The following is a 20,053-nucleotide window of genomic DNA, read 5'->3' as shown; positions in this document are numbered from 1 at the left end:
GAAATCCCAATATTGAGCAAAGTAGATGGAGAGAAAAATTGATACCTGAAAAGATGATAGTTTTCTCAGTATAACTATATGCTAGATCTTTCTGACTTTGATAGTTTTTTTTTTTTTTTTTAATTTTTATTTATTTATGATAGTCACAGAGAGAGAGAGGCAGAGACACAGGCAGAGGGAGAAGCAGGCTCCATGCACTGGGTGCCCGACATGGGATTCGATCTCGGGTCTCCAGGATCACGCCCTGGGCCAAAGGCAGGCGCCAAACCGCTGCGCCACCCAGGGATCCCCCCGATAGTTTGTTTTTTAAATGGTTAAGCTGTGCAGTTCCTTAAACTTGATAGAATATGAGCTTTCTGAGAGGAAAGATTATGACTTTTTCCATTATAGAGTTTCCATTGTGTAGCACAGCTCTTGGTGGTTAGTAAATGGTTTTTTGTTTTTTTGGTTTTTTTTAGATTTATTTATTTAATCATGAGAACAGAGAGAGTGAGAGGCAGAGACACGGGCAGAGGAAGAAGCAGGCTCCATGCAGGGAACCCAATGTGGGACTCGATCCCGGGTCTCCAGGATCACGCTCTGGGCTGAAGGCAGCGCTAAACCACTGAGCCACCCAGGCTGCCTGTTAGTAAATGTTTTCACAGAATAAATTTAAGTCATCTTTACCAGAAGAATCTCATGAACTTTTGTTCCAATTCCTCTTTAGTCTCTTTCAGTATCTATCATATTGGCTTCTGCTTTTCTCACATATCTTTATTTTATATATCTTTTAATATAAATTGATACATCTATCTCCTTATTTTAGTGGCTCTTGCTTTTCTCCAGGTGTTAGGCATTCTGGTATTCACTGTTACTAACTGGTGCTATAAATACCTGTATAAATCGCTTTTCCCAGGGTGCCTGGGTGGTTCAGCAGTTCAGCATCTGCCTTCACCTCAGGGCGTGATCCTGGATTTCCAGGATCAAGTCCCACATTGGGCTCCCTGGATGGAGCCTGCTTCTCCCTCTGCCTGTGTGTCTGCCTCTCTCTTTCTGTGTCTCTCATGAATAAATAAAATCTTTAATAAATAAATAACTTTTCCCCCTTCTGAATTCCTTTCCTGGGCTGTTCCCAAGAATCAAAGAGCATAGATAGTTCAGTAAATTAATTTAGATCATTACCTAATAAATGTTGATACCTTAAGAATTATAACAGTTCTGTGGACTGAATGGATACTCTAGTGATCATGTTGTGATTGATTTGCCATTCCTCTCAGAGTTTATGAGTGTAACAAACGCTGCAAATGTGACCCAAACATGTGCACAAACCGGTTGGTGCAGCATGGACTCCAGGTTCGACTACAGCTATTCAAGACACAGAACAAGGGCTGGGGAATCCGCTGCTTGGATGACATTGCCAAAGGCTCCTTTGTCTGTATTTATGCAGGTTGGTAATGAAATCATAGAGTTGTCTCTGGGGTTAGGACATGGTAGGGAATTGAATCAGTTGAACATACATAAGAAGAAAATGCTTGACATGTGAATATGGGAGTAAGAGGCCAGGATTTTTCTTCTATAAAGAATAGGACAAATGATGTGGCTGTCTTTGTGGACCAGGAAGGGGACACACAGCCATAAGGACAAGAAGAAAAAAGGATGAATGTGGACGTGAGAATTTTTCAGACACAGGACATGAGAGCAGAGTCCAGTGTATCATTTTCTCCCACATCATTCCACCCAGAGACTTTTAGCATAGCTCGGGGCATCCTTTTGGTAAACCAAGTAAAGAGGTTGCAGAGGGGCAAGATTGAAAACTAGGGCAAAGCTGCCTGTTCTCTCATAGTTAAGATACAGAGAAGGGAGTATCATCAGAGACAAGGGAGAACCTATAACGGAGGTGTTTTGACTTGTGTGCTGGTGGGTTCGGTATTGGGGGAAGGATCTCTATACTTTCTACAAGATCCTTATAACCATGGAAGGCCTTTAATTTTCTTTATTCCCAGGCAAGATCCTGACAGATGACTTTGCGGACAAGGAGGGCCTGGAGATGGGTGATGAGTACTTTGCCAATCTGGACCATATCGAGAGTGTGGAGAACTTCAAGGAAGGATATGAGAGTGATGCCCCCTGTTCTTCTGACAGCAGCGGGGTGGACTTGAAGGATCAGGAGGATGGCAATAGTGGTACAGAGGATCCTGAAGAGTCTAACGATGACAGCTCCGATGATAACTTCTGTAAAGATGAAGACTTCAGCACCAGCTCTGTGTGGCGCAGCTATGCTACCCGGCGGCAGACCCGGGGTCAAAAGGAGAATGGACTGTCTGAGATAGCTTCCAAGGATTCCCGCCCCCCAGACCTTGGCCCCCCACATATTCCTATCCCTCCAGTGATCCCCGTAGGTGGCTGCAATCCACCTTCCTCTGAAGAGACACCCAAGAACAAGGTGGCCTCGTGGTTGAGCTGCAATAGTGTCAGTGAAGGTGGCTTTGCTGACTCTGATAGCCGTTCATCCTTCAAGACTAGTGAAGGTGGGGAAGGCCGGGCTGGGGGAGGCAGAGGGGAGGCTGAGAAGGCCTCCACTTCAGGGCTGGGCTTCAAGGAGGAGGGAGACATCAAGCAGGCCAAGAAAGAGGTAAGTGGCGGCTTTTGTTTAACTTTGGTGTAGTAACTTAATGTAGCTTACTCTCATTCTTCACATGTAGATTATTTACTGGATAAATATTTCTGTGGGAAACTGGATTAACACCCTCTCCCCCCAGCACATTCCTAGTGCTTTAAGGAACCAAATTATTTTAAAAATCAACCTGGGAAAGAAGTATCTGGCTCATTCCAAAGAAAAAGATTTATAAGTAGTTTTTTAAAGTGTTATTTCAAGCTACCTACAGCATTTCTGTCTTGTTCTAGTTAAAAACCAAGAATTGAGGGGCACCTGGGTGGCTCAGTCAGTTAAGCATCCAACTCTTGATTTCAGTTCAGGTGATATTGTGAGATTGAGCCCTGCATTAGGCTCAAGTCTGATTGAGATTCTCACTCCCTCTGTCCCCTCCCTCTCACTTGCACTACCTCTGTGTCTCTGTCTCTCAAATAAATAAATCCTTAAGGAAGAAAGAAAAAGAACTGATTCTAGATGTATTTTTGATGATACTGAAACTTAGCACATTATAGGTGGCAAACTGTGTCTCCTGTCCCTGTCATCAGCAAGAGTTTGGAACCCCTATCAGGAGGTATCCTGATGAGAACATGATTGTTACTGTTGAGCTGCAGAGCAGTCTCTTTAGTTAGTCTACTTCTCACTAGCTGATGTCTTTGGAGGTCTTTTTTTTTTTTTTTTTTTTTTTTTGGAGGTCATTTTAGATGAAATCTGATTGTTGGATTTGTTACCCAGGATGGCTGAAAACATTATAACATTATAACCTTTCACTTGTTTTTTTTTTTTTTTTTTTTTCAGGATCCCGATGACCGAAGCAAGCTGTCAGTGTAAGAGCCTCTCTTTCTGACTTATTTCCAAATCTGCCTTGTTTCAAGCCTATAAAAGAAGCCTAAGTAAGAAACAGCCCATAATCTGACCCCCTCATTCTTTCCCCTCCCATTAGACTTACTGAAAGCTCTCGAAATTATGGTTACAATCCTTCCCCCATGAAGCTTGAAGGACTCCGCCGCCCACCTAGTAAGACTAGTATGCATCAGAGCCGACGACTCATGGCCTCTGCTCAATCCAACACTGATGTAAGTGACCTTCTTCCGCAAGCTGCACCTCATCCAACCTTGGGTTGGACTCAGAGTCTGAGGAGTATTTGCCTCACTTCGTCAGGGCCTTAATGATAACTCCCAATATGTCCCTTGTTTATTTGGCTGGGACTTCCTGCTTTTCCTTTAGCCAACATTCTAATCTTTCTCTTGCTGTAGTCTTAGCCTCTTCTGTCTTACCATAAAAAGAGCAAGAACGTGAATGGGTCCTCTCCATTTACTCTTCTTTCTTCTCACCCTTCTGTTTCCCAGGATGTCCTAACACTGTCCAGCAGCACAGAAAGTGAGGGGGAAAGTGGGACCAGCCGGAAGCCCACCACTGGTCAGACTTCAGCCACAGCAGTGGATAGCGATGATATCCAGACCATCTCCTCTGGCTCAGAAGCAGATGACTTTGAGGACAAGAAGAACATGTCTGGTAGTCTCGAAGAATGTTGGGGATAGTAGGAAGGAATGGTAGGAAGATTGGGATAGAGGCTTTTTTCAGGAAGCTAAAGAAGTAGGGGGAAAATACTCAGATCTTAAGAGCTAACACATGTCTGGGACCGTTCTCTGACTCCCATCTCAACTGTTAACGTTCAGTACATCCCCTTCCTCTCCTTTCCCCTTCCCTACTCTTTTTCCTCAGTTCCTATACCCAACAGATCTAATCCTGCTTGAAAAAATTGCCAGTTAGGATCTTTGCTTTCAGGGTCACAGTATTCCTGCAGTGCAATGAGTGGAATGGAAATAGGGGTAGTATGTCCATTCATGAGGTGGGTTGAGGCCTAACCCTGTTCTCCTTCCTGTCCAGGTCCAACAAAGCGCCAGGTGGCAGTAAAATCAACCCGAGGGTTTGCTCTTAAGTCAACCCATGGGATTGCCATTAAATCAACCAACATGGCATCTGTGGAAAAGGGGGAGAGTGCACCTGTTCGTAAGAACACACGCCAGTTCTATGATGGGGAGGAGTCTTGCTATATCATTGATGCCAAGCTCGAAGGCAACCTGGGCCGCTACCTCAATGTGAGATCTCTCTCCCCAGATGCTGGATTATCCCACTGTCCTCAAATTTCTAGTTCTTTTAGCACAACTATATAAACCCACCTTGTTAGAAATTCTTGATCTCAAGAATCTTAAAGAGGTAGTTTTCTTTCAGAACTTCTCCACTATGATGGGTAGGATCAAATGGCATTGTTTTTTTGTCCAACTCATGCTCACCCCACAAAGCCAGGTTCTGTTTTCTCCATTCTTATGGGTTCTGTCCTTAAACCCACAGCACAGCTGCAGCCCCAACCTGTTTGTCCAGAATGTCTTCGTGGACACTCATGATCTTCGCTTTCCCTGGGTGGCGTTCTTTGCCAGCAAGTAAGGGGGTTGGGGAGGGAGATGGTCGGGTAAAAGCAGTGGCCTGAGTCAAGGAGGGGCAAGCCCTCCCCACTTGCTCCAGCTCCACATCCACCTGGAAATGTACTGCCTTTACCACCCTCATCCCTATATTCCTGTCCAGGAGGATCCGGGCTGGGACAGAGCTCACTTGGGACTACAACTACGAGGTGGGCAGCGTGGAAGGCAAGGAGCTGCTCTGCTGCTGTGGGGCCATCGAATGCAGAGGGCGTCTTCTTTAGAGGACAACCTTCTTCTGAACTTTCTGAACCCTTCCTGAACCATCCTTTTCTCAGGAACTGGGTCTTCCTGACTATTCAACTCTGACGCCCACATCTCCAATCTAGCTCTTCCCCCAGCTCCTAGTAGGTAGAAATGGGAGCTCTGGATCAGGAGATACCTTCCAGTGTGGTGCTAGCAGGCAAGTTCCCTCCTGCACCTCCTAAAGCTCTGGGGGTGGGGGTGACCATGCCGACCTGGGCCTGATGTCCCTCAGTGCTCCTCCTGGTACTCCCCTCCCAGCTGACGTTTGTTCAAGTGTTCATGCTTCTGACAGACTTTATTCCTGGAAGGAGGACTTGTCTTTACTATCCTTGATTTGTATGGTTTCTCGAACGTCTTTTAACAAGATGTTAAAACTAAGACTGTGATTTGATTTCTCTTCCTCAGCCCCCATACATCCATTTATGGGTTTCCCCCCCTCCTTACCAAGGGGCAGCTGTCATTAACCTCATATCTTCTGTACCCTTGCTTTTTCTTACTTGCCATACGAAATTTTAAAAAGAAAACGTTGCATAACCACGAGGAAGACTACCTTAGTTTATTTAGTTGATCTCCCTTCTCAATTCCTACTAGTCTCAGACACTTACTGCCATGTTTTATTTAATCTTTAATATATTTTAATTAAAAAAAAAAAACCATTAACAGTACATTTTGGTCTGAAGTGGTCCCTCTGCTGAAATGCCAGGTGCTAGCTGTAATTCTGGCTTTAAAACCAAAACAACGAGTGTTTAATAAATAAAAATTAGAACTAGTTGCCTTTCTATTCCAAACCAGCTAGCCTAGGGGATGAGGCCAGAGGAAGGAGGCAGTAAGGTCTTGGACCTGTGACAACAGAGCGCTGGCAGAGCAGTGACACGCAGACCATCCGAGCAGTCCCAGTATGCTCCCCGCCTTTTTGGCAGAGGTAGGGTAAGGGTCATACACTCATTTGTGTCTTAAGGAAAAAAAGCTCAGCTTTGGTTTCTGGCCCAAGTCAGGGAGCCTAGAAAGGTAAGCCTTGGTCCATCTTTGGCAGAATGAGGCCCACAGATGGGACAGTAAGGCACGACCCTGGCGGTCAGGGAGTCTGAGGCAAACAGGCCAAATTCTGAAGAATAAGGAATGTGAGTTGTATCTGCCACCCCCAGAGCTGAGGAAGGGCCTCAAAAGCAATAGAAAGGACAGCTTAGAAACTACAGAGAGGAAAGTAAGTCCATTTCCCCTCTAACAAAAGATATACCAGCCTCCCCTCTACCTGGGGAGAAGCTGGTTAGTTTGGTTAAAGGCAACTGGGTGAGAAGCAGAGGGTTGGGACATAGAAGAGCAACTCTCTCCCTGCTTTCTCCGTTCTCCCCAGGGCTTAAAGTGGTCCACTGGGGAGAATGGGCTAGTTCCTTGGCTTTATGCATTAATCTGCGGGCAGCAGGGACAATGGTTCAGTCATTCTTACGATGGTTGTTACTAAGAACAGGGTGGCCATTGGCTAAGGGCCGGCTCTTTGCTCCTCCCACAGCTCCAGCCTCTTCCCCCTCTGAGCTCTCGGTTTCTTCCCGGTCACTGCGTTCATCTTCTACCAGCTGTGAAAAGGGAGAAGAGGGGGTTACATGCTGTCTTCAAACCCTTAAGGGATGCCTTTCTCAGCAGGCTCGTCCTGCTGCACCTTGGGGGCCCACAGCAGTTTCTTAGCAGGATATAGATCTGGGAGGGAGTTTGGGCTGTTTCTAGAGTTGGGCTGTTACTAGAGTTCTAGTAGTGGGGCCTACAGAGCACTCACCTTTCCAGTTATGAACTTGTGGGCCATGCGCAGAATGAGGTAGGCCCAGAAGATATGCAGCAGCTGTAGCACTCCCATCATGGAATTGAAGAAATAGTAGCCAAAGAAGGCAGGGTAGAGTTCCAGGGGGTATACGATGGTGCAGTGCAAGATCCTACAACAGGAAAGGAGAGAGTTGTAGGCACAGGACGCGGTTGGGATGAGGACAGGTAAATGATGTAGGGAAAGGCAAGATTCCTGATTCCTTGAGGACAGTAGTCTGGCCTCCTACTCACCAGAAGGGCAGGATGACCAGTCGGGTGATGATGAAGACAATGGCAAAGACGATGAAGATGTTGTTGCAGGTGTTCTTCCATCCCGCATAGTTAAACATCTTGGCTGACTGCATAGATAGCCCCCGTTCATCATCACAGGCTCCTAACTCTCCCGTATACACTCATATATACACTGGTTCTGTGCCCCGGCTTCCTTGGTCCCGGGAATGTCAACCCCTCCCACCCCCAAAAAAGGAGAGGGACAGGAAAACCTGCACTGAAGTCTCTAGATTTTAGGAAGTGCCCAGGAAGCCTGACCTCTAGTAAGTAGTCGGAAGAGTCATGCAAAGCCATGATCAGAGTCCCTGCTCGGATGTAATTGGCAAACCAAGAGAAGCTGATGAGGATGATAGTAGCCACGTGGTGGATGATCTGTTCCTTGAAATCCTGCAGAAAAGATGCAGGCTCCAGGAAACATTTTCCTCTTCCAGCCCCACTCTATTTCTACTTCCTACCACCCTTCCACTTAGTTCCCCTTAATCCACAGCTCTGTCTAAATACCCAGATATCAAAGGGGAGGCTCTCCATCCCAGGGCTTTATTTTGGCTCCTAGGCTTAATGGCACAGCTTCCTGACCCACCTTGCGCTTGACATCAGAAGCAATGCTGAAGAGCAGGGACCAGTAGAAAGAAAGTTCAATCATGTAGTACCAATACTGGGAAGGGATGGTACTCTGGGAAAGAGGAGAGAAAGAGAAAGGTAAGGAGACCCAAGAGTCTCACCTGACCAAACCCAGCCCTTCTAGCCCAAGATTATTTAGCACCGTAACTCCAGTGCCTTCTGCCATGTGTTCCAGAGATCTCTTCACAAGGGTATGTCCTAGTCCTGTCCTACCTTGATTCTCTTAATCACCCCAAGTAAGGAGTCAGGACCCCATCATACCTGTATGGGATATCCCTCCCAAACCTTCTTCATGTCATAGAACCAGGGTTTCTGCAGAGAGAAACGGTGAGAGGTCAAAAGAGGAAGGACTCAAATTCTGTGGCTTCAACACCACATTGACAGAAAATCTCCCACCTCCCAGGAACCCCCACTCACGTCCACAATGACAGCCATGCCCGCAATGAAAGCAATCAGGTAAAAGGTGAATCTCCAGCTGGAAGAGGAAGCAGGAAGAATTAGGAGAGTGGCACAGCGCTCTAACCACTCCCAAGTGCCCCCAGTGATACTCCACTGATAACCCAAATCAGCTCACCTAGGTACCCCTTCTCCCTGCATACAGCCATGACCCACCAACCCAGCAAGGTGCACCAGACATTCCTCTCCCAGCTTCTCTTGCCCCAGCCTCCCCTACCTGGCTTCTCGGAATTTCTTGAGGAGACTGGGCCGGTCCTGGTTGCGACGACGGCGGAACCAGCGCTCTACCTGGCGGCCAGAGAGCCCACTCTGCCGTGACAAGAGCTCTACCTCTGCCTGGGTGAAGAAGCCCATTATGTTCACCTTTGGAACTTGACAACACCCCCATCCTCCCGGCATCTCCCAGCAAGAACCTAGGTCAGCACCACTGCCCTCTCCTCACCCACTACGGCTGGCATCACAACCTGCCCCTCCCCAACAGCACTCGGTAACTCCCAGAGCAGGGCCAGCGGCTCACACCTGTTTGGGCTGTTTGCCACTGGTCAGGTAGAAATGCTCCAAGGTGGGGTTGGGTGGTGCCCGCAGCCGAGTTTTCTCCTTTACATTCAGTAAGGCAGCCAGTGGTGTAGCCACATAACTGAGGAAGGGATAGAAGTGAGAAGCGTCTGTGTCTTTTAAAACACCTCAGTCTCTTGGTAGCCCCTAAGCTGAGATGAGGAAAGGCTACAGGCTCCCGCAACTTTCTCCTGGGTCTCAATTTCCCGGCAACCCCCTCTTTGGCCTCCTTGGCCTGCCCAAAGCTGACAAAGCTGCCTGTGTTCACTAGTGACCAGGCAGGGTGGAGAGGGAGAACAAATAACCATTGAAGGAGAGGGCCTGGGGGTGCTGAGCCCTCTGGAAGACAATGCTGTGTTTAGTGGGGGGCACGCAGTAGGAAGGCATCTGGGTCGCCAGAAGAGCAGGGTCCAGGACCAATTAAACAGCGAGAGACAAACTTCAAGTGCAAGGAACTGTGGCTGGCAGCCAGGGAAGGCATGGGAGTAGGTCGGTATGCTTACAGCTCAAAGAAGTATCGAACAATGAGGAAGAGCAGGGCCAGCGGTAGTGTGATATAGAGGTCTGAGGCTTTGGCGTACACACGTCCATCCCGGTCTTCCAGATCAGCCCAAGTTAAGTTCACAGGCAGCCACAGCCGTTCCCACCAGAAGTAGTCATACAGGGTCTGGAACATCCTGAGTGAGGAGGGGGAAGGTAGAGGGCATCACAGGGGGCAGCTATGGGGGCAGAGGGAGATGAAAGTTTCCACGGTGTAACAAAGGAGCAGGGGACAGAGACTCAAGCCCTGCAGGCTGGTCCTGGACAAATCTGTTTCCTCATATGTAATATGGTGGCTTTCCAGTCTTAACATTTACTGCTGACTGCAACTGAAGGTGACGCTGATGACCCCCGGGAGCCCCAGTTCTCTAGAACTAAGAACCGTAGGATATCTCTGTCATTTTGTTACCCCAGCATGAAAGATAGACTGGGTCTGGCTCCAGAAGTTATAAACAACAATCTGAGTAAAGTGGGAGGCACTCTCTCTCCTCTACCCCTCCCCAGCTGCCCCCTCCATCCCTCAAGCCAACCCACAGCTGGAAGCAGCTTCTTTCCTAGGAAGCCCAAAAACAGACTGCAGGGCTAAGGCAAACCCTACCTTCTCCTTCTCTATAACCCATCTGGGCAGCAGATCCCTAGGGAAAGTTAAGAGGCCAGAGTAAAGCAAAATTTGTCCTGGAATTCAGCATTCTTTAGGGACATATTAGTGAACATCAAACTTACACATGAGACTAACACCCCATGCCCAGCCATCCAGTCCCTGCACACCAGGCAGAAGAACTATCTGAAGCCTCTTTTCAGAAACAAAGGCAAGGCTGCAAAGAATTAGGGATTGGGGGGCAAACAATGGAGACAGAAGACTAATACATCTGATGGAACTAGGAGCTATTTCTTATTAAGGCTCATCCTGAAAATAACTACTCTGCAGGGGAACACCCATCACAAATCAGCTAGGGAAAAGTTGTTGCTTCTCCTCACCCCCACTCCCACCCCACCTCCCTCTTTCCTTCCCCTGGAAGAGAAAGGATCTGCAGGGAGATAGTGACCAACCACTGACCACCTGGATACTGGAATGAGGGAGGGTACAGACCTTCTTTGAGGTATCTTCTGGAGCCATTATCTGTGGCTCCTGTGGGACAGCAACTGCTGGGAGCCAAGAGAAGCAGCAAGGTGGTCCTACGGAGTCAGTGATGCCAGGACAAACAGAATACCTGGCAGTCCTGGGACTCAGGGGCAGTAGTTTCTGGGCTTGCTAGCCCTCAAACTTTCATGAGGGAGGAGAGGTGGGGGTATTCAGACTGGCCTTGAAACTAAAAGCTGACACACAAGGAAGGTGGTCTCCTCCCATCCAGAGGGAAGAGAGTGGGAAGACTGTTCTCCAGTGTGACCTGAAGGCCAATTGGTACCACTGGGTGAAGGCTGATCAGATCTCAACTGAGCTGGGCCAGTCCTCCAGCCTGCTCTTCCCACAACTCCGCCCACACCCACCACAGAAGCACTTGCGAAATCCCTCTCAGCCTGTCACGGGTCAGTATTCCAGCTCAAGGACTTTACCCTCTTGTCCCCACTCCTGGTCACTGCTCTCAGATGAAGCCAGAGGTCAACACTGACAATCAAGGAGCTTCAGCCCCACCTTCCCCCAATAACACACACACACACACACTCTCTCTCTCTCCTCTCTCAGCTCCTGAGGTGCACTGCCCCTTCCCCATTGACCTTAGCCAGAATAAATATTTAATTAGTTAAAGAGATGGAAGCCTTTTAAACTGAACAAAATTAAACATAATTCTCCACAGTGGAACTTTTCCCATATAACTGTGTGCACAATACACTTTTTTCATAGAGAAAATTTAGTAAGAAGGAAAAGGCAGAATGCCTTGTGCTAGAACACCTCTGGCTCCTCCCCACCTTTTTAGCTTAGCTAGATTGGAGGTGGGGAAATCTACCTGCTGTGTCCCCTGACTTCTATGTCTCTTAGAGCCCACCTTGTCCTCCACTGAAAACTAAAGCCAAAGGTACAGATAGGCCTGGATTATTGGGCCCCATTCCCACCCCAGTCAGTGGAAACTGGCAAGAAGTTTCCCTGTCAGGGATATTTTGAGGAAGATTCAGAGGGCTGGCTGGGGTCCCAGAGGGTGTGAGTGGGGTCCCTCTCCCTGACTCCTGTGGCCCAGGAATAAGTCTTCCACCAGTCTACACCTACAAAGGTGAGGAGCTGGGGAAGTTAGCAGAAGAATCAGAGCAGTCATGGGCAAGCACCAGGATAGTGCAGTTATCTCAACCCCTTCCCATCCCAAGCAGGGAGAGCCAGGCAACACGGTGTGTCCAGAGCTCAGAAATGCAGATTAATGGGCGTTCTCATCCACCTGGGTTGCAGGCTTTCTGTAACCACAGCCCTCCCTTGCTGCCCAGTACTTCCATTAGCAGAGCAGAGCTACCCCCTCCCTGCCCACCCTTTCCCACCCCCAGGGCCCAGCCCAGCAAGGGAGAGGCACCAGATTCAGCAGGGTCAGGACTTCTGACTCAACACCGGGCAGGGTGGGGAGGACAACAGGGGCTCCTGGAAGCCTCACTTACACATCCCCACAGAACCAACAAGTCTGCTCTGAGGCAGCCCTGGTGGCTTCTTGGCACCAGTACACTGAGCCAAGTACGGGATCCCATCAACAAAAGGCTGGTGCAAAAAAAAGGGATGTGTACTCGGCACAAGGAGACAACCTTGCTTTTCTGGCCAGTTGGTCCCTCAGGGTAGATATTTGATTTTCTGATGGAGAAATTACACCTACAGGGCAGCCCGGGGGGCTCAGTGGTTTAGCGCTGCCTTTAGCCCAGGGCCCAGTCCTGGTTCCCTGGGAACCAGGGATCGAGTCCCATGTCCAGCTCCTGCGTGGAGCCTGCTTCTCCCTCTGCCTGTGTGTGTGTGTGTCTCTCTCTCTCTCCCCCTTGTGTGTGTCTCATGAATAAATAAAATAAAAAAGAAAACCCTTTAAAAAAAAAAAAAGAAATCACACCTACAGATACTCTTCCACTCACAGAATTTGCTCCCCCCCCACACATGAAGAGACAACAGAATGTATGTGTCTCTGTGTCTGTCTGTCTCTCTCATACACACACACCTGCCTCAGAGACACAGATGCCACTCTCTCAGGCACAGGCTGGAGAGGGGCCAGCAGAGCAGAGATTTCATGGGCATTGGATTACCAGGAACTTGAATAGGGCTCTGCCCAGCTCCCACCGTCTGCCCCATCCCCTACTCACCCCTCCCAAATCGTCAGAGATGGATGAGAAAGGGCAGAGGGTCCCCAAGGGGGTTTATAAACCCAGAATGGTGAGAGGGCAGGAGTTTGAGTCCGTGAAGAAGGGATCTCACAGACTCAATGTGAAAACAGTACCATGGGCTCTCAGAACTTGAAGAAATAATTGAGGAAAACAGGATCAGTAAAGGAGGAGAAACTGACAAACACAGGGTCCCAAAGGCTCCCAGAGGCCACTGAAGCCTGAGGGAGGATCCAAGTAGTCTTGTTGCAAACTTTCCTTTAGCAACAGCGCATCAGGAACTAGAAGGCAACTAGGATGAAGCCAACGGGAGGTGTGTCATTGCTTCAGGCTGCAGTATAGGTCCCCAAATTTAGCTTGTCTGGGCTGCCCCACTGGAGGCCCCAACACACCCAAATACTGCATGTGACCACAGCCTGCAGGGGCGGGGAGAGGCCGGCAGGTTAAAGAGGCAGAGGTGGGGAGCAGGGCTGAATAGTACAGTAAAGGAACAGGGGGAAGGTGGGACCCACCCCCTTGTGGGCCCAGGCGGTAACAGTGGAGAGATGAGGCCCTCCCTACCAAGGGAAAAGCTGGCTAGAGGCCCCAGTGAAGGGGGTGGGCTTGGGGTACCAAGGGAGACAAGGAACTCTCCTTAGAACGTCTTTGCAGATCACTTTATGATTAGGGCCAGGTTGAGGGGCAGGCTGTGGATGAGTCCTTAACCCTTGGAACCGTCACAAGCACAGCCAGCTACCCACACTTAGAGCCAGTCACCTGGACTTTGGTATGGGGCAGCGACCCCTCCAACGAGGTGGGAGCGCCTGCCTGCTGGAGGCCTTCCCAGACTCATCCTTCTATGAAGAGAGGCTCACTGCGCCCCTCAGGATCCTAAGACACCCCCCCCCCCCCCCCAGGACCGCGTCTAACAGCTTCGGGAACTAAGCCCAGGTTTCGATGCCAGGAGCCTGGCTTGGGCAGACAGAGAAACCCCCCACGCTCGGGCCAAATATTAGTGCCGCACACCTGCAATTAGCCTACTTGCCAGAGAACCTCCGGGCCAGTGATTAACAAGCCGTGGCCCAGAAAACCCGTTTCACCAGCGGCTCCCCCCCCCCCCCCCCCCCCGGCCCCACACACCCGATAACGGTATAGGACCTCTGCCCTGAGGGGCCGCGGCCAGGCTCTCGGCCTCCTTCCTGCTTCCCGTGCAGCACATGGACGCTGCCCTCCGTCCCGCAGTGGGCACCGTGCGCGCTCCCAGGCCAGCGGCAGGACCCCCCCACGCGCCGCGGCCGCGGGGCCCACACAGGCCCACCCCTCCCCTCGCGCCAGGGCACCTCCTCCCGCCGGGCCCCCGTGGCCGGCCCCCCCGCTGCCCCTACCTGTTGCCGGGAGGGCTCGCTGCTCGGGCTCCGGGCGGCCTGCCCTCGGGCGCTGGGGCGCTGGGGCCCCGCCGCTCCCGCCGCTCCCGCCGCCCTCGCCCCCGCCCTCGCCCTCGCCCTCGCCCTCGCCCTCCCCCGCCCGCAGGCCCGCCGCCATGAGCGCGACCCGCACCGGCCCCCGCCCCGCGGCGCCCCCGCGCCCCCGCCCGCGCCCGCGCCCCCGCCCCCTCCACAGCCGGGCCTCTCCGCCGAGCCGCGTCCAAGCGGCCCCAGCTGCTCCCAACTTTTCCGTGGCCGCTCCCCGCCCCACCCCTGCGTCCCGCCCGCGGCTCCCGAGCGGGGGTCCGGACTCACGCGGCGGCGGCGTCGCGGGGCTGCGGGCCGGGCGCCGCTGCTCCGTGTCTCCTGGCGTCCGCGCTCCGGGGCCCCCTCCAGACTGGCTCGGCCCGCTCCTCTCCTCCCCCTTCCGCCCGCCCGCTCCCGCCCTCCTTCCTCCTCCGCCCGCCGAGCCCAGCCGAGCCGCGTCCGAGCCCAGCCCGGAGAGCAAGGCCGCGAGCGGCCAGGGAACCGGGAGACTGGGCGTGGGCCTGCGGCCCGGCGACGGCAGGGGCGGGGGGGAGCGGAGGGAGGGCGCCCCCAGGCCCGCCGCGTCCGCCGGAGAAGCCGCCGAGGAGGGGAGGCGTCTGCGGGCCCCGCGGCCACTCCGACTCCTGCCCTGCCCTCGGGGACAGACCCTGCCGACGCCCGGGGATCCCGGCCGGGAGCGGCCGCGCGCCCGCCCCCCCCGCCCCCGCCCCCGCCCGCGCTCGGCCACCTCAGCCCCAGGCCCCGGCCCGACCTGTTGCCACACTTCCCGCCTCTGGCCCCGCCGCGCAGGTCGGAGAAGCCTGGGGGAGCCGCGTTCCGGTGCTGGCGGCCCCCGCAGCGGACCCGGGGATTCCGCGGCTCTTCTCCGCGGAGCCTGGGCCCCCGAAGTCACCCCAACACCCCCACCATACAACCCACCTGTTCCATCCAAGCCCCAGGAGCAGCACACGCCCCCACCGTACTAGGTACTCCTAAAGAGCCAACCTCCAGCTTTTGTTTTGTAAAATGTATTTGAGTTTGCAATCCACACTTTTTCCCTCTTCTAATTCATATTTTCACAATGTCTTTCTCTTAGTCTGGTAAGATTGATGCTTCAGGGAGATGGGATATGTTTATCCTAGAAAACTGACCTGGACTCCTAGCATGGACAGAATATGGCTGGGAGGTGTCTGAAGATTTGTTTAGAAAGAAAGCTAGAGCATACTCCACATAGAGGCCACCTCCTTTTTTACCTTGATGAAATGTTGGCATTTTTATACTGTCACAAATAGAACCTCTGACAGTAGCTTCTTTCATGGTTTATCTAGTCTAGTTCAGGTGTTTTGACAGCGCTCAAGAGGGAGACTGACTTCCCACCTACTCCATTGAGATGTTGGCCCTCACCTAAGATCTTTCTAGACGGTAGAGAGGCAGAAGCTGACTGATTTCCAAGTTATTTGTTCATTTGCTCTCTGCAGCAGGACCCACAGCCCATTCCTACCACTGAAAAACTGACAATTATTGGCCCAACCCCTTGCCCATCTGCCCCCAAACCAGCCCCTGGGGGAACTGTGCAGCCTTTTTTGGTGGGACCTGCTTCATTTGACTTTTGCCCCAGGCTGAATTCCTCCCTGAAGAGCACTGCTTACATCTTTTAACCTCTCTATAACCCTCTCGCTCCACATTCCAATCCAAAGTTCCCTCTACCTTTCTTAAGAATCCTCCCCCCCACCAAAAAAAAGAATCCTCCCCAGATTTCACTCTGCTACACACCCACACACCCCTTTGCCAGCAGGGTTCAGTGTCTCCTCTTTGGGCTCCAGCTAATCTTTGGGTCCCTCTCGAACTCCTCACGTCTCTCTCCTTTAGCTTCTGAACCCTTTTCTCAAGCAGTTTTCCTAGATGCCAAGTTTCTCTAAGGTCCCCACAAGACTTTTTGAAATGATTCTTCAGAGGACTGAAGACCGTTTAACTTTTTTAAGATAGCAGCGGGCAGGGGAAGGCTGGGGCAGAAGTTGGATAAGTCAAGGCCTGAGAAATAAAGATAAGAGGGTGTACCCCTCCTCCAGGAGACAAAAAGAGAAGGTGACTGAGAAGGGGAAGTGGCCTCAAGCAGCATTAGAATGATGCTACCAGTTCTGTAAACATAATTAGGACAGAAGCAGGCACCTGTACCACATACAACACTCCTCACCTCAGCTGGACCAGGAGATTTTGATCACCACCTTTCTGACCCTTCCAGCAGGGCCCCAGGCAGGCATGGCCACACCCACCGTGCCCCAAGCTGCTTGCCTTGCTGTGACTCACTTCCTCTGAATGGGCTGCTGAGGTGGCCCGAGGCAGACAGAGAACACCACCAGGCCTTCAGACTGGGATTTAAGTATCAGGACAGGCTTCTAGGACGGGAAAAGGCATGGACCCCAGCTGAGGAAAGTCAGCCTGACCCAAGTCAGGTTGGCTCCTGCAACACAGAAGCCTATTTGGGTAAAGGAGGAGAGCATGGCTACTATTGTGAACAGAGGGATTCGGGTGCCAGGAGTTCAGGAGAGAAAAAGTTTGATAACAAGACAAAAATAACCAGGAGTTTCTATGTGTTCTGAAATCATGCAATCCAGAGATTTCACAGAAAAATAATATGGAGTCTGGAGTTGAACAAGTATTTACGAGTCAACAGCTAGGCTCTCCATATTACTGCTTGTCCCCTATGTATTCCACTAAGACCCCCAAATCAGCCATGCTCTCATCTAAGAGATGAAGAAAACACAGAAGAAGTTAGATCTGGTTCCAACACATGGCCCTGGGGAAGTCACTCCATGTCCTGAGTCAGTGACAAGAGGGTGGTAGACCTCATCTCCAAGAACCCCTCCAACTCTGAAATTCTAAAATTTAGAGCTTGGGCGTGAAAGGTGATTAGTAAACCTGAAAACAACCTCAGCCTGGCCCTGGAGTTGAACAAAACAAAACACCAGGACAAAAGGAATGAGATTCCACCAAGTTTCAGTGGAGCAGCTGTAAATACATCTCACATGCTCTCTCCTGACGCTCCTGGGCCATAAGGATTACTCTTCTGCCTTGTGGCTGCAGTTGTCTACATCCTTCAAATGCAGGGTTCAGCCTGGCTGATCTGCCAGGAATCCCCCGCAGAAGTTTGGACAGGGGAAATAAGAGCCCTTTCCCTTCCTTCATATCCCTCTAAGCTTACTTGAAATGTATACCCAGAAAGGCAGGGGACTGAGGCCGTGAAGACACTACTGTGGTAACCCAGCCTAGGAAGTCTCCTGCAGGTCCTGAGGTCTCGGTGGCAGTGGTGGTGGGAGGGCGGAGGGGTGCCTCAAATAGGTGTCTATTTGAGGCTCTTCTTCTGTCCCTGCCTGCCCACCAAGTCCACCTAGGAATCTGATGTCCTCCAGAGACAGCAATTTCCAACCAGTGGGCAAAGAGAGCCCCTGGAGGTCTACGGGTGGAGCCAGGGCCTTACAGACCTCAAGTGGCCACCAGGGGGCTCTCCGCGCTCTGTGGCTTCTAATGCCCTCCTGTGGCCAGATTGAAGCTCGCAAGATAGAAGTTGCAGAAAGAGCCAAGACCAGACTCCATAGGTAGACAAGTTAACAATAACAGTTATCATTATAAAATAACATGATGTCAATATTTATTGTTATAGATGAGTTAACATTTTGACATGTGTACCTACTAGTCTGTGCAGAGCATTTTTCTCAAGTGCTCTACATGTACTGCTTTATTTCTCACCATAGCTTGCTTTTTTTGTTTTTTTTAAGATTTTATTTTATATATATATATATAATATATATACAAATAATATATATAAATAATATATATAAATATACTTATATTTATACATATATATATGGAGAGAGAGAGAGACAGGCAGAGGAAGAAGCAGGCTCTATGCAGGGAGCCCGACATGGGACTCGATCCCAGGACTCCAGGGTTACACCCTGGGCTGAAGGCAGGCACTAAACTGCTGAGCCACCCAGGGATCCCTCACCATAGCTTGTAATATAAACACTATTATTATCTCTATTTTGAAGATGAGAAAACTGGGCACAGAAAGGTTGAGGTAATTGCCAAGGTCACAGAGCAGACCAGAATTCCAAGTCTAAGAACTCTGACTCCAGAACTTTGCTTTTTTTTCTTTTTAAGATTGATTTTATTTATTTATTTATTTATTTATTTATTTATTTATTTATTTATTTATTGGCAGAGGGAGAAATGGGCTCCCTGCAGGGAACCTGATGCGGGACTCGATCCCAGGATCCCAGGATCACGACCTAAGCCAAGGGCAGATGCTCAACCCCTGAGTCACCCAGGTGCCACAGAACCTTTGCTTTTAATCACCATGCTGAAACTGAGTCCCATTTTCCAGGTTGCTGTGTAAATTATGGATGCTCAATGAAATCACAATTTCAGATGAACAACAAATTATTTGTTAGCATAGATATATTCCATGAAATGGTTGGGTCATACTTAATACCAACAAATCATTTGTCATTTACCTGAACTTCTAATTTAACTAGGTATCCTGTATCTTTATTTTTTAAATTGGCAGCCTAATTTTTAAGGCATTTTTCTCTGCCAAATGCAGAGAAAATCCTCCATATGAATTAGGTAACATATGTTACCTAATTCAGCTATTCCAGGATGGCTATTCTTGGGGGCCCAGGAGGACCCCTACACACACATCAGCCTCTCCCAATAGTCCCCCCCTTTTTTTTTCAGGTAAAGAAAAAGACATAGAAATCTGAAATAAAAAGAAAAGAAAAGAAATCTGAAATGACTAACTGAGGTTACAGAAGAGAACAAGTGGCAGGGCTGGGGCTTAAACCCACGTTCTCACAGCAAAAATTGGTGGATGCTTTCCACTTGAACAGGAGACAAAGTGAGAAGCAGTGATTGCCACCAAGGAAATCTCCCTCTGTGCATTCTTAGGCCTAGTCTTCCCTGTGGAAGAGGGGCAGGTCAGTCCTCAGGGACATAAGAACACCAGGGAGGGCCTTGCTTGGCAAGGAGAGTGGCAAAGGGGTGGAAAGCGCTCTGGAGCTTCTGTGCCCAGGCCCTACCTGAACCCTCGAGGGGAGCAGGAAAGAGACAGCTTCTAGATCCCAGCGAGCTGGCTGGGAGGCTCAAGTGACTGCCTGCTCAGGGGCTCCTGGGGCTCCTCAGGGCTGTTCACCTGTTGCTCTGTGCACTGACAGCCCCAACCCCAGCTGCTAACATTGCCTCGCTACAGCTACAACAACCCTGGCAGCCAAAAGGCACCAGACGGAATCTAGACACAGGAACCCTTTCCTGTGGGAGGGTTCCCATTTCCCTTTGCCTTTTTGGGAGCGTGATGCTTCTGTCCACGGGGGAACACCCTTTGCATTTTTCTCTCTTCCTCTGCTTATCTGCTCTCACCCTTAAATGCCTGTGCTCTTTCTTCCCCCACAGATCTAAACAGTCCCCCCTGCCCTTCCCACCCAGGCTGGCTGGCTCTGATAAGGTAGTAGTAGTCAGGTAGTTTGGGGGTTAGGACCCCCTCTGGGGTGTGGGCTGGGGTGCCCTGCTGGTATGTGCCCCAACAGGTTTTTCTTTATCAGCCTCTAAATCAGCCTGGAGCCTGTCTGACCTGTCCCCCCAGGGAGCTGGAGCCAAAGGCAGAGCCAGGTCAGAAGCTGGACTTAAAGACTGGGTTTCTATGGTCCCAACCTGGCCCCAGAAGGAAAGCACCACACAAA

General features: G+C 50.6%; 2 protein-coding genes across 9 annotated transcripts in view; one reads left to right on the top strand and one right to left on the bottom strand.

Annotated features, from left to right (window-relative positions):
• The window catches only part of SETDB1 (SET domain bifurcated histone lysine methyltransferase 1), a 49,994-nt gene extending 44,261 nt beyond the window's left edge, over nucleotides 1-5,733 (top strand). For all 4 annotated transcript variants that reach the window (XM_072766615.1, XM_025983112.2, XM_025983113.2 and 1 more), the window contains 8 exons: nucleotides 1,257-1,426; nucleotides 1,983-2,611; nucleotides 3,428-3,456; nucleotides 3,573-3,705; nucleotides 3,979-4,144; nucleotides 4,520-4,731; nucleotides 4,985-5,073; nucleotides 5,216-5,733. In XM_072766615.1, coding sequence (XP_072622716.1) covers nucleotides 1,257-1,426; nucleotides 1,983-2,611; nucleotides 3,428-3,456; nucleotides 3,573-3,705; nucleotides 3,979-4,144; nucleotides 4,520-4,731; nucleotides 4,985-5,073; nucleotides 5,216-5,333 — 1,546 coding nt within the window. In that variant the 3' untranslated portion in view covers nucleotides 5,334-5,733. The remainder of the gene's footprint in view (nucleotides 1-1,256; nucleotides 1,427-1,982; nucleotides 2,612-3,427; nucleotides 3,457-3,572; nucleotides 3,706-3,978; nucleotides 4,145-4,519; nucleotides 4,732-4,984; nucleotides 5,074-5,215) is intronic.
• A 157-nt stretch (nucleotides 5,734-5,890) lies between these two features.
• On the bottom strand, nucleotides 5,891-14,964 carry CERS2 (ceramide synthase 2). 5 transcript variants are annotated; one of them, XM_025983114.2, is made up of 11 exons: nucleotides 14,607-14,964; nucleotides 9,576-9,749; nucleotides 9,037-9,154; nucleotides 8,735-8,853; nucleotides 8,479-8,536; nucleotides 8,323-8,373; nucleotides 8,021-8,113; nucleotides 7,699-7,827; nucleotides 7,402-7,508; nucleotides 7,127-7,280; nucleotides 5,891-6,929 (listed from the first exon to the last, which is right to left on the bottom strand). In XM_025983114.2, the coding sequence occupies exons 2-11, from the start codon at nucleotides 9,746-9,748 to the stop codon at nucleotides 6,789-6,791; spliced, it is 1,143 nt and encodes a 380-aa protein (XP_025838899.1). In that variant the 5' UTR covers nucleotide 9,749; nucleotides 14,607-14,964; the 3' UTR covers nucleotides 5,891-6,788. The 5 variants fall into 5 exon arrangements, with proteins under 5 accessions (XP_025838899.1, XP_025838901.1, XP_072622717.1 ...); XM_025983116.2 differs by lacking the exon at nucleotides 14,607-14,964 and adding an exon at nucleotides 14,253-14,384; XM_072766616.1 differs by lacking the exon at nucleotides 14,607-14,964 and adding an exon at nucleotides 14,008-14,183.
• Between the last annotated feature and the right edge of the window lie 5,089 nt (nucleotides 14,965-20,053).

This window comes from Vulpes vulpes, chromosome 8 (assembly GCF_048418805.1).
Source record: "Vulpes vulpes isolate BD-2025 chromosome 8, VulVul3, whole genome shotgun sequence".
NCBI classification, from domain to species: Eukaryota; Metazoa; Chordata; class Mammalia; order Carnivora; family Canidae; genus Vulpes; species Vulpes vulpes.
This window is presented reverse-complemented; position numbering and strand designations above follow the sequence as displayed.

Bases quoted from the DNA above. Each gene is read 5' to 3' on its own strand.
- CERS2 (XM_025983114.2), bottom strand. From the start codon at position 9,748: ATGTTCCAGACCCTGTATGACTACTTCTGGTGGGAACGGCTGTGGCTG. The intron at 8,854-9,036 runs GTGTGAGCCGCT...TTCTTCACCCAG, and splicing joins GTGGCAAACAGCCCAAACAG to GCAGAGGTAGAGCTCTTGTC. The intron at 8,537-8,734 runs GTAGGGGAGGCT...TTCCTCTTCCAG, and splicing joins AAGAAATTCCGAGAAGCCAG to CTGGAGATTCACCTTTTACC.